The sequence below is a fragment of the Plecotus auritus genome (assembly GCF_963455305.1).
Source record: "Plecotus auritus genome assembly, chromosome: 6".
Taxonomy (NCBI): Eukaryota; Metazoa; Chordata; class Mammalia; order Chiroptera; family Vespertilionidae; genus Plecotus; species Plecotus auritus.
Genome location: NC_137773.1, coordinates 175,696,790 through 175,708,823, shown reverse-complemented (window position 1 = coordinate 175,708,823; position 12,034 = coordinate 175,696,790). Strand labels below are relative to the sequence as shown.

At 60.3% G+C, this 12,034-nt stretch overlaps 1 protein-coding gene across 8 annotated transcripts in view; it reads right to left on the bottom strand.

The window, feature by feature from the left end:
- ITPR1 (inositol 1,4,5-trisphosphate receptor type 1) overlaps positions 1–12,034 on the bottom strand; it is a 189,111-nt gene that overhangs the window by 109,093 nt on the left and 67,984 nt on the right. For all 8 annotated transcript variants that reach the window (XM_080674783.1, XM_080674784.1, XM_080674777.1 and 5 more), the window contains exons 5-7: positions 10,714–10,829; positions 4,460–4,546; positions 2,306–2,464 (exon numbers count right to left, since the gene is read on the bottom strand). In XM_080674783.1, coding sequence (XP_080530909.1) covers positions 2,306–2,464; positions 4,460–4,546; positions 10,714–10,829 — 362 coding nt within the window. The remainder of the gene's footprint in view (positions 1–2,305; positions 2,465–4,459; positions 4,547–10,713; positions 10,830–12,034) is intronic.

Sequence of the window (12,034 nt, the reverse complement as noted above, 5' to 3'; positions counted from 1 at the left end):
CGAACCCTTCGCAGGGCAGGCCGCGCTGGGAGCTCCACAACCCCTGCCCGGTCCCCGAGCAACGGCGAGACCAGCACGGACGCCCCCGCCGAGTGCCAACGCCCCTTTCCCGCGGCCCCAGAGCTACGTGTCAGCGCCACCGCATTGGGGGGCGGGGGGGCCTCAGCAGAAGGCCTGTCTCTGAAAGAGCAGGGCCGTCATCCTGTGTCGAGAGCCGTGACGCCCATGCTCTTCTGAGTGCAAGCCACACGGAGAAGCACGTTTCCATGAAGACCGGCACACGCATTAGGTGCATGTTGCGTGTGTGTCCATGTGCACTGATGTCGACAGACACCTAGACTTACCTGGGACAACAGGTGCCCCCAACCAGTGCTTATTCTCATCACACGAGACACAGCCTGGGCCTTCCCATTCTATCCCACTTCCTAAAACCGCAGCCCCGGGCCATTAAGTGATCACAGCCCCGGGCCACTAAGTGATCACAGCCACAGGCCACTAAGTGATCACAGCCCCGGGCCACTAAGTGATCACAGCCCCGGGCCACTAAGTGATCACAGCCACAGGCCACTAAGTGATCACAGCCACAGGCCACTAAGTGATCACAGCCCCGGGCCACTAAGTGATCACAGCCACAGGCCACTAAGTGATCACAGCCCCGGGCCACTAAGTGATCACAGCCACAGGCCACTAAGTGATCACAGCCACAGGCCACTAAGTGATCACAGCCCCGGGCCACTAAGTGATCACAGCCACGGGCCACTAAGTGATCACAGCCACAGGCCACTAAGTGATCACAGCCACAGGCCACTAAGTGATCACAGCCATGGGCCACTAAGTGATCACAGCCACAGGCCACTAAGTAATCTCACGGCCCAGGAAGGGAAACACACAGTTCTGCGAGGATCGCGGTTCCCGCCCCCCTGCCTTCCCCGCAGAGGCCCCGCCCCGCAGGTGGGTCTCAAGGACGGGGAAGCTACGGCCTCGCCGAGAATGAATTCAGAGCCAAGCACCCGTCTTCTATGATCGGAGGGGGAAGGTGTTGGACATGATGGGTTCTTAGGGTGTAAAGCTCATCTATTTTCAGCTGATACACTGAGGAGTATCACCACCAAACTGTTCAAAACAAGTGAAGACCCTCAAAACGCACCGTGCTGGTGGGATGGATGGACCGCAGCCCCGGGCTGGGACACACACTCACACTGTCCCCATGGATGGACCACAGCCCCGGGCTGGGACACACACTCACACTGTCCCCATGGAATGACCGCAGCCCCGGGCTGGGACCTGCACTCACACTGTCCCCATGGATGGACCACAGCCCCGGGCTGGGACACACACTCACACTGTCCCCATGGATGGACCGCAGCCCCGGGCTGGGACACACACTCACACTGTCCCCATGGATGGACCACAGCCCCAGGCTGGGACCTGCACTCACACTGTCCCCATGGATGGACCGCAGCCCCGGGCTGGGACACACACTCACACTGTCCCCATGGAATGACCGCAGCCCCGGGCCGGGACCTGCACTTACACTGTCCCCATGGATGGACCGCAGCCCCGGGCTGGGACACACACTCACACTGTCCCCATGGATGGACTGCAGCCACAGGCTAGGACCTGCACTCACACTGTCCCTGATGGATGGACCGCAGCCCCGGGCTGGGACCTGCACTCACACTGTCCCCATGGATGGACCGCAGCCCCGGGCTGGGACACACACTCACACTGTCCCCATGGATGGACCACAGGCCCGGGCTGGGACACACACTCACACTGTCCCCATGGATGGACCACAGCCCCGGGCTGGGACACACACTCACACTGTCCCCATGGAATGACCGCAGCCCCGGACCGGGACCTGCACTTACACTGTCCCTATGGATGGACCACAGGCCCGGGCTGGGACACACACTCACACTGTCCCCATGGATGGACCACAGCCCCGGGCTGGGACCTGCACTCACACTGTCCCCATGGATGGACTGCAGCCATGGGCTGGGACACACACTCACACTGTCCCCATGGATGGACCGCAGCCCCGGGCTGGGACCTGCACTTACACTGTCCCCGATGGATGGACTGCAGCCCCGGGCTGGGACACACACTCACACTGTCCCCATGGATGGACTGCAGCCCCGGGATGGGACCTGCACTCACACTGTCCCCATGGATGGACCACAGCCCCGGGCTGGGACACACACTCACACTGTCCCCGATGGATGGACTGCAGCCCCGGGCTGGGACACACACTCACACTGTCCCCATGGATGGACCACAGCCCCGGGCTGGGACCTGCACTTACACTGTCCCCGATGGACCGCAGCTTGTAGAAGGGCTGGATGTAGAACCAGGAGCCCTCATTCCCCGCCTCGTCCAGCGTCACTCGCATGGCGTTCTTCTCCAGCAGGGCCGGGAGCCTCTTGTTCACAGTCAGGTACTTGTTGCTTTTCAGATGCAGGAGCTGAAACCCGCCGGGGAACAAGGTGGGTGTCGGCAAGCCTCTGACTCTCTGCCGCTCCTCCCGGCACATAAGATATGGATCCAACACCCTCCACCCCACTCGCTGTGAGGCGGGAACGCTTAGGAGAAGCGGGAAGAGCAAAGGAGACGAAGTGGAGCCAGAAGAAATATGGCGCTGTTCCCAGCAGAGCCCTGGGCAAGGTTGGACGTGCTCAGCAAGGCCACCACCCTGCGGGCAGCACCCGCCCGGGGCGAGCGGCAGGGGCGTGGCCCTGAGCCTGGGAGCCCAGGAGCCGCAGTCTGAGCCCCCAATACCAAGGGGAGCGGAGGAAGGACATGGCTGAGCAATGAACAGGCGACCCCATCAGGGGCCAGTCCCCTCGTTTGGAAGCACGTGGCTGCTACAGATGTCCACCTGGAATTTCTGAGCACTTGCTTCTTGAGAAATGAGTACATGAGGGGAGAGGAAAGCCGAAGACTAGAATAACCTATCTCCTAGCAGGTCTAGACCGGAAGCGCTGGCCGCGGCGTTCCGATGGGCTGCGAGCAGAGGGAAGGGAGGAGGCGGACTGCCCAACCCGGAGGCATGGTCAGGCCGGCCTGGGCCTCTGCTGCCAACTGCCCAGACCCCCTTTCATTCGTCATCAGGCAGTTTCTAGAACAGTCCGCCTTGGTCCACAAATCTGCCGGATTGCGGGGGTGCAGGTCCCTGCCATCCCCTGGCCATGACGGACAAGGAGGCGGCCACGCCCTCCTGGGCCTCACTGTTACCTGGTGGGTGGCCCCTGACCACCCCCCCCACCTGTCCAGGTGCTGACTCCGTGGTTTATAAACGGACATCACCTATAGGTGGTCCCAAGGCTACGAATAAAGGAGGAATATTAGCCGATGTGCGTTCAGAGCTTCTTCTACAACGGTTCTTCCCAATGACCCTGGGAGGCAGAGGCCATTATTCCCAGTTTGCCAGGCAGCAAACTGAGGCATTTCGAGATTTCTTGCCCCGAATCTCATGTCAGTCAGTGGGAACATCTGGGATGCACTTCATTAAGGGCTTACGTCCCCAGCCCCTGCGGCCTCGCTCGTCTTCGGTTCAGGCCACGTCCTCCCATCTGACCCGGGGAGCCAGCTCAGCGCTCCAAGGCCTGGCCCGGCCCAGAAATAAAGCCGGCCCCGCACTGAGCCCCCCTGGCCCGCCTCCACTCTCATTGGATAAACCTGGAGGGGAGGCAGGGGGGACTGGCCAGACCTGACCCTCAAACAGAATTTGGAAGCTGCTTTCAACATGTCACAGCCCTAATAGCAGCGCCCGCTTCAACACGGAGCAGGTGTGAGCGGGAAGGACGCCTCTGCAACCAGGGAAGCTCACGCTCACGTCACTCAAGGAGCGACACCTTCCGAAAAGGGAACTGATGAAGCAAGACAACCCCGTGGGTGCAGTTCCAAACACTGGTCCCTACGCTGACCCTCTGTGGGGCCAGTGGCCGCTGCACGGGCGGGAGGCCACAGCTGACTCCACCTCCTCACTCTTGCTCCTGCCAGGAGAGGCCCGGATGCCAGCACCCTTTCTCCTCCCCCTCCCACCCCCCCACCCAGGTGCTGCTTCCCAGGCTGGGCTTCATCCCCTGCAAGACCTAAAGGTGCAGGAGATGAACAGGTAAACCTCCCCCCAAGGCAGGACAGGAGGCCGGCCCGCAAATGCGCCCGGGAGGCACAGCATTGTTCCCGCGCCTCTGGGACCAGGTCTCAAACCAAGAGAGAGAGTCACAGGAAGCCAATCTCACCAAATCAGCACTTTCAAGCACCCCGAGGCACACAGGCCGCAGCGGCAGCAGGTGGGAGTTCCCACGGGGCCCTGGGCGGACCTCACCCGACCAGCCACGGGGAGACGTGGGTGCTCCGCCGAGGGAGGACCCCCTCAACGCCAAGTCCAGCCCCGGACGTGCAGGCCTGCGCAGGCACCGCTGTGCCCGGAGCCCGGGGAGGGCGGCCGACCCACCTGGATCACGTTGCCGTACTGGATGACGGTCCCCAGCAGCTTCCTGTTCTCTGTCTCGTTCTGCTTCTTCTCCAGGTCGGCCGCGTGCTGTGGGGGAGAAGGGAGACGGGTCACAGAGGCAGCCGGGGCCGTTTCTCCGCCGGGACACAGGGCCAGCATCGCCGGTCCGCCCGAGAACCGCAGACACAGGCAGATCCCCTGCTCCCCAGCGGCTGAGCCGCGGGCAAGGCCTGGCACCCGCTCGGCCGCCGCTCTCCTGGCCTTTGCGGCTTTTCAAAGGCGCATCTTTCTCTTTAAGGGGTTCACGGGCGGGTTAGCGTAGGCTCCGCTCAGCTCATAGGCTGATGTGTTTTTATTTTCTTGAGCTTATGTACCTTTAAAGAAAGGAGGGGAGGGGGGAAAAGGGCATTGGCAAAACCCTTTTCTGGTCTGTAAAGGTCCTTTTTGAAAGCTCTGCACTGAAATAAAGCTGCGTTTCAATGCTGGCTCTGGTTTTGTGACCTGGACCGTGTTACTGAGCAGGTCGGAGCCTCCGCTCCCCTTTTGTAAAATGAGGGTAAAACAGAAGCTCCTCCCCCGCCCCCCGGAATCTGTGCCTTCCCTGCAGCACTCACGAGCACTAGCTATTATCACTGGACACTAATGATCATGTATTCCGTCTTCACGGGACCCCCTCGAGGGGAGGATCCGTGTCCCAATTTAAAAAAAGAAGAAGCAGACTAGAGAGATGAAAACGTGGCATAGGTGGTTGGGTGATGGGTATTAAAAGGGATTTGTTCTACTGTTTCCTCTACTCGTGTGTATATTTGAAATTTTGCTTAAGAAGTTCCTTTTTTAAAGTCGCACATCTATTAAGTAGCAGAAATAATCCCCACGGCACATTTGGGTTAAGTCCAGATTTATCCTGCCACACGCGAGGCTGGGAGAGAGATTACTAGCACAAATTCAGCAGGTTAGGGAAACCGGTCGAGTTGAACGGAGCTTCCAGAACAGTCTCCCAGGGCCACCAACCTGAGCAGCCACCTTTCCTGCCTTCACCCGTATCCTGCTAGCATTTCAGAACCACGCTCCCGGCCTCGGCTCCTCCCAGGCAATGGGGGCCCGTCATTCCGATCCGTCTCCCAAACCCAAACGGGCAAAACCACAGAGACGGGATCCGGCGGCCAATCCGACGGATGGGGAACCAGGCGCCCACTCCTGTGCTTCGGGGAGACCCCGGCGGCTCCTCCTCGGGTTCCCCTTTACTCAGGGTGAGACGCTCCAGGTGCATTTCCAGGCCCCCCCACCCCCGCACTGGCTCCCAGCTCCCCACAGACCACCTTTCACCTCGGCCAGGTCACGTGACCTCCCCAAGCCTGCTCAGTATTCTCATCCACCAAATGGGGGCGCCGCAGCCGCTCAGGGCTGTTTGAAGGTTCGAGAAGAAGCACTGCAGACACACAGTCGGCCTTCAACACGCGTCAGCCCTTTCCTACACCCGGGTCGCTCACGCTCAGAGGTGCTCAGTGGGGAGTCAGGAGGGGACAGGGTGGCTGCTGAGGAACCTTTCAGCCGCTTCCGACCCCCGCCTCCACCTGACGCAGGTGTGTGTGGGGAGGCAGGTCCTTTGAGGAGAATCAGCTGCGGGGAGCATCCTACCCCACTGAGAACCGCCCGCAGGACGGTTCTGGAAGCTCCGATTTCCCTAACCGGCTGAGAACTGCGCGCGGGCTAGTCAGAGGCCTCCCTCTGTCTCGGGAATGAGTAGCCAGCCTGCTGTCCCCAGTGACAGAAGGACAGACCCTTCGGGGCCCAAGGCTCACCCGGGAATGGCCCCGTGCGGACGCAGCGTGCCCTGGTGCTCAAACTGCCCTGCACACAGTCAGCCTCAGCAACCCTCCACCCACACCCTCCTTCACTCCCCGACCCCCGCCCCGTTTTCTGCGGAGCTGCACCCCAAGAGAGCTCTCCAGGACCCACGGCCCTGCGGGTGGCTCTCCAAACAGGAGCCGGGACTGAACCCATGGGGAGGAGGGCTCAGGCTTTGTAGAAAGTCACTGGTTCCTCAGCTCAGCAGTTCTCAGCGCATAGAAACGGGAAATGCAAGGAGAAACGTCAAAGGGGAGAAAACGAACAGATTCGGTAAAAAAATAAAAGCATGTGCAGCCCGGCCGGCGTGGCTCAGGGGTTGAGCACGGACCTAGGAACCAGGTCACGGTTCGATTCAGGGCACATGCCCAGGTTGCGAGCTCAACCCCCAGGAGGGGGCGTGCAGGAGGCAGCCAATCACTGATTCTCTCCCATCACTGAAGCTTCTCTCTCCCTCCCTCTCCTTACCTCTCTGAAGTCAATTAAAAAAAAATTTTTTTTAATGTCCAACAAACGATATAGTTTTCCTCTGCTGCAAACATCACCCTGAAAGGACTCGCCCCTGGAGAACCCTAAGGCGCTGCTTCCTGGGCGTAAATGGGGGAAGGGCGTGGCGAGGGGCCGTGCTCACCGAGTCCCCTGGCACTCAGGAACTGCCAGTGGCCTGTTTGAGAGTCACTAATCTAACACGTTACGTTCCCGCCCACGTTGAGACTACGTATTAAAGTGCCAACTCGACAGTCCCCAGCACAGCTGAGACAAATGCCAACGAGCCCTCCAGCTGCCGTAATTTCTGTGTCGAAGACGCACTAAACACAGCAACGACTGAGGGCGTCTGTGCAAAGACAAACCAGAGGTACCATCGGACCAGATGGTACAACCGATAGGAGGGTGAACGGCTACAGAGTTCTCTTAGAACATCGGCTGTCACATCGGAAACGGCCGGAAGGTTTACCGATGCCCGAGCCTCCACACAGCCGCCGCTGCCTGAAGCTCCCGGACATTCTAAGAACTCGCTTTGCCCACCAGCTCTCTCCGTTTCAGGAGAAAACTCCCAATCCTTTTCGCCTTTTACACAAATGCTGTCTGTGTTCATCTGAGCTCACGCATCAATCCTTAGAAAACTTGCTCCACAAAACCAAATTCGAGTCACCCCCCCCCCGCCCCGCCCACCCTACCCCTTCCCCCCCGCCCTGTTTTAGGAAGTCCAATGGGCAAATAGCTCTGTCAAACTGGGCTTTCAGACAAAAATATCCACCGGACACCGGACATTTAGGTCCAACAGGTGAGGCAAAAGCAGCCGTGGGCAAACTACGGCCCGTGGGCCGGATCCGGCTGTTCTATCCGGTTCTCTTGCTCTCCCCTCCGCTCCTTTACTTTGAATTTATATTAGTTCACACAAACACTCCATTCATGCTTTTGTTCCGGCCCTCCGGTCCAGTTTAGGAACCCATTGTGGCCCTCGAGTCAAAAAGTTTGCCCGCCCCTGGGCAAAAGGTAGGTCCAAAGGAAATATGGTACGAACTATACCCGGACCCACGGATCGAGGCTGCTGCCGCCCGTGGAAAGGACCAGATCTGGCTCGGTGAATCCCACGCCAGGTTTTTTTTTTTTTTTTTTAATATATTTTATTGATATTTCACAGAGAGGAAGGGAGAGGGATAGAGAGCTAGAAACATCGTTCAGCTGCCTCCTGCACACCTCCCACTGGGGATGTGCCCACAACCAAGGTACATGCCCTTGACCGGAATCGAACCCGGGACCCTTCAGTCCGCAGGCCGACGCTCTATCCACTGAGCCACACCGGTTTCGGTGCCACGCCAGGTTTCTAAGGAGGGGCCACCCCTGGTGCTCTCTCTCTCTGAAGGATAACTGGCCACGTCCATCACCAAGTGTTTCAATGGGTCCAACGTGGACAGAGCAGTTCCATTTCCTAAGAAGATACCTGGGCAGGTGCCCAAGGCCATAACCTTTTTTTTTTCTTTTCCTGAATGGCCCAAACTGTCAGAATCCTGAGTTCTGCCCTCCGCCCTGGGGCCTGGCTAATTGAAATCACATGCATGTTGCCCGGCTGGCGTGGCTCAGTGGTTGAACGTCAACCTATGAAGCAGGAGGTCATGGTTCGATTCCCGGTCAGGGCACATGCCCGGGTTTCAGGGTCAATCCCCAGTAGGAGGCGTGCAGGAGGCAGCCGATCTATGTTTCTCTTTCATCTATGTTTCTCTCTCTCTCTCTCTCTTTCTCTCCCTTCCTCTCTCTTTCAAATCAATAAAAACATTTTTTTTTAAATCACACACAGGCGGATGTGTTGGTCCTGCCCCTCACCTGACTGGCTGAGGGCTGTTTTGAGTTTCTAAGAAAGACATCACACTCTACACTGCGGTCTCTACCCCCATCAATCCACCACGGACGTCACCGTGTTCCCTGAGCAATGCCAAGGTCAACTCCATCAGTCACCTGTTGTTCTGCTGCAGAAGCAGAGAAACCAGTATTCAGTGACTCCAGAAAGGTCTCCGTGCGGGGACCTTCCTCAAGGTCAACGGGCCCTGCTGTGTAACATGACACTGAGCTCGGGCCTCTGCGACCGTGATGCAGGCGGGACCGACACGCACGGTGCCGGCCACTAGATGTCATTCTCCTTCGACGGCTGTTGGCAGGCCGCATGCCCCAGTGGGAAGGAAGTCAAGGGGTCTAGACAGCGAAGTCCTTAAATGGCATTCATCTGAAACAATCTGACCTCTGACTGGGGTCCTGCACGGTGGCTGACCAACATAAACAGGGAAGCCCCCTGGAGACCGGCCTTCCTCCCCAAAGGCAAGTGCCGCGCTGGAGTGACCGCACGGAGGCAGACGCCAGAGGAGAGTGCCACTGAGCAGGAAAGCAGGGACCCCACAGCCCGACACCACGACCTGAAGTCGCATCCAGAACCCTGAGTCAGTTTCCTCCCAAGCTTCTCCTAGCGCCCAGACAGCATAAAGAAGAAGGCTGGCTTTTTTTTTTTTTTTTTTTTTTTTTTTGTTAAGAAGGAGTTCCAAGTTCCTGGTCGCCTTTGCCATTGCATTTTAGCGACTGTGCAGTTTTTCCCAGGTCACTCGAGGGAAGGAGCCTGGGAGGAGCCGCCGATGAGACGTCACAGGTCACGGGCAAATGGCGGGAAGCAGCCCCGCCCGAGCCACGCTGAGCTGGTGGAGCGTGTTTTAACTCGCAGTGAACGCGTCGCCAGCATTTGTAAAGGAGGGAGAAGGACGTAGGCAGGGCGCCGCGCTGCAGGAGGCCCCCAGGGCATCCCCGGGCGGGAGGCGGGAGAGTCCGCGCGGAAAACAAGACAGGAACTGAGACTCGAAGGAGAAGGCGGCCCGGCCTCAGCCCGAAGCACGTTCCAGGCAGGACAAAGCTCCAGGCGGGACAAAGCTCCAGGCAGGACAAAGCTCCAGGCGGGACAAAGCTCCAGGCGGGACAAAGCTCCAGGCGGGACAAAGCTCCAGGCGGGACAAAGCTCCAGGCGGGACAAAGCTCCAGGCGGGACAAAGCTCCAGGCGGGACAAAGCTCCAGGCGGGACAAAGCTCCAGGCGGGACAAAGCGTAAAGACCGGGCGATGCTGGGCCTGTGGTGCTCGGAGCCCGACATGGAGCACAGAGGCCTGTGCGGCCAGGCAGCGAGTCCCCGGGCACAGGGAGGCCTGGCACAGGGAGGCCCCGGGCACAGGGAGGCCCCGGGCACAGGGAGGCCCAGCACAGGGAGGCCCCGGGCACAGGGAGGCCCAGCACAGGGAGGCCCCGGGCACAGGGAGGCCCCGGCACAGCGAGTCCCCGGGCACAGGGAGGCCCGGCACAGGGAGGCCCCGGGCACAGGGAGGCCCCGGGCACAGGGAGGCCCAGCACAGGGAGGCCCAGCACAGGGAGGTCCAGCACAGGGAGGCCCCGGGCACAGGGAGGCCCAGCACAGGGAGGTCCAGCACAGGGAGGCCCCGGGCACAGGGAGGCCCCGGGAACAGGGAGGCCCCGGGCACAGGGAGGCCCCGGGACAGGGAGGCCCCGGCACAGGGAGGCCCCGGGCACAGGGAGGCCCCGGGACAGGGAGGCCCCGGCACAGGGAGGCCCCGGGACAGGGAGGCCCCGGCACAGGGAGGCCCAGCACAGGGAGGCCCAGCACAGGGAGGCCCCCAGAGACCCTGAGGGAACAGCGGGAACCCGCAGGCGTGATGCCAGGACTGCAGTGAGGTGCAGCGGGGCCACTGCGTGTGCCACCCTGATGGCTCGCTCCCTGAGGGCCTGGAACATGGACGCTGGCGACCAGGACCCAGCTGTCCTCAGGGTCAGCCCCTCCCCCTTCACCAAAGAGCGCGGGCCGCCGAGCTGTGGCACACGGTCCCGCCCGCCCGTCCCGCCCGCCGCGTGGTACGTACGTGCAGCTTGTTGAGCAGCACGGCGTCCGTGGTGCTGTTGGCGCCGGGCTTGGCCGCCTTCCAGAACTGCTTCTGCGCCGAGTAGCGGTTCATGGGGCAGAGCCGGAACAGGCAGTCTAGGAGGGAACGGACAACGAGACGGTCACCGAGGGAGGCGCGCCCCGGCCCGGGAAACCCACCCCCGTGACGCACGGAAGGCGGTTCCACTGCGCCTGGGTGTCAACGACAGAGCACAGGCCCGACCAACTCCCCGCTGACCTTCAGTTCCCAGCGCCTCCACGGGAGGTTACAGGGGAGGAAACCGAGGCCGGCGAGGGGCAGAGCTGGGTCTCAGGTCAAACCCGGGGCTCTCACTGCGCCCCCCAGCTTCTATTGGGCAAGTGAGAGGGCGCATAACCCCGCTGCGTGTCCACTCCATCGCGAGCCCCACTCTCCTCCACCGACCACGGGTAAAGATACGAGCGAAGCTTACGGGGGGACCTGCTGGCGTGGAGGCCTCTTACGGCACAGGGAGGCCCCGGGCAGCGAGTCCCCGGGCACAGGGAGGAGTACGAGATGGTCCTCGGGGAGCAGAGAGGAAACTATCTGGACTTGATCTGGGACAGTCGCGTCCTGTCCCTCGGCCTCAGCGCACCGTGGCGCCCTTCCCGCCGGGACCCCCTGGGCACGTGTGACCCTGCACACGGCCCTGCAGAGAAGCAACGCCAGCACAACGGGCTGGTGGCTGCAGAGTCACCCAGACGTTAGAAACAACAAGCCAAACACTGGGAATGTCGTCTCTCATGAGGAGCCTGACCCCAAAGCACCGCGGGCCTGAGGCACTAATGGGAATGCGGCCGTTGCCATCGCAGGACACGACACCACTGTCCAGTCTCAGTGTTCCCATCAGCGCCCCCTTGCCTGCTTGTCCTTATAATGCACGTAACGTATTGGTAAACAGAGCAGCCCATCGGACTAAGCGTGTTTACAACCAGCCGTCTCCGTAAATATGAGATGTTACCGAACTCGCGCCAGAACCGCATTAGCCTTGCCGATTTCGTCCCAGTTGCTTAGCAACTGATTCGAAGTGAAAATTAAATTAACGTGAGGCGTGGTGCACGAAGTTCGTGCAAGAACAGGCCTTCGCAGCCGCGGCGGCCACCCGGATCCCTCCCTCGCAGCCGCGGCAGCTTCCTCGATCCCATGGCCGCAGCCCTAGCTTCGTCCGGAAAGTCGTCCGGCCGGTTGTCCGGTCTAATTAGCATATTACGCTTTTATTAATATAGCTAACACTACCTATCCAGTAATGTGTATACAGCTTTCAAATATAAACACACCTAGT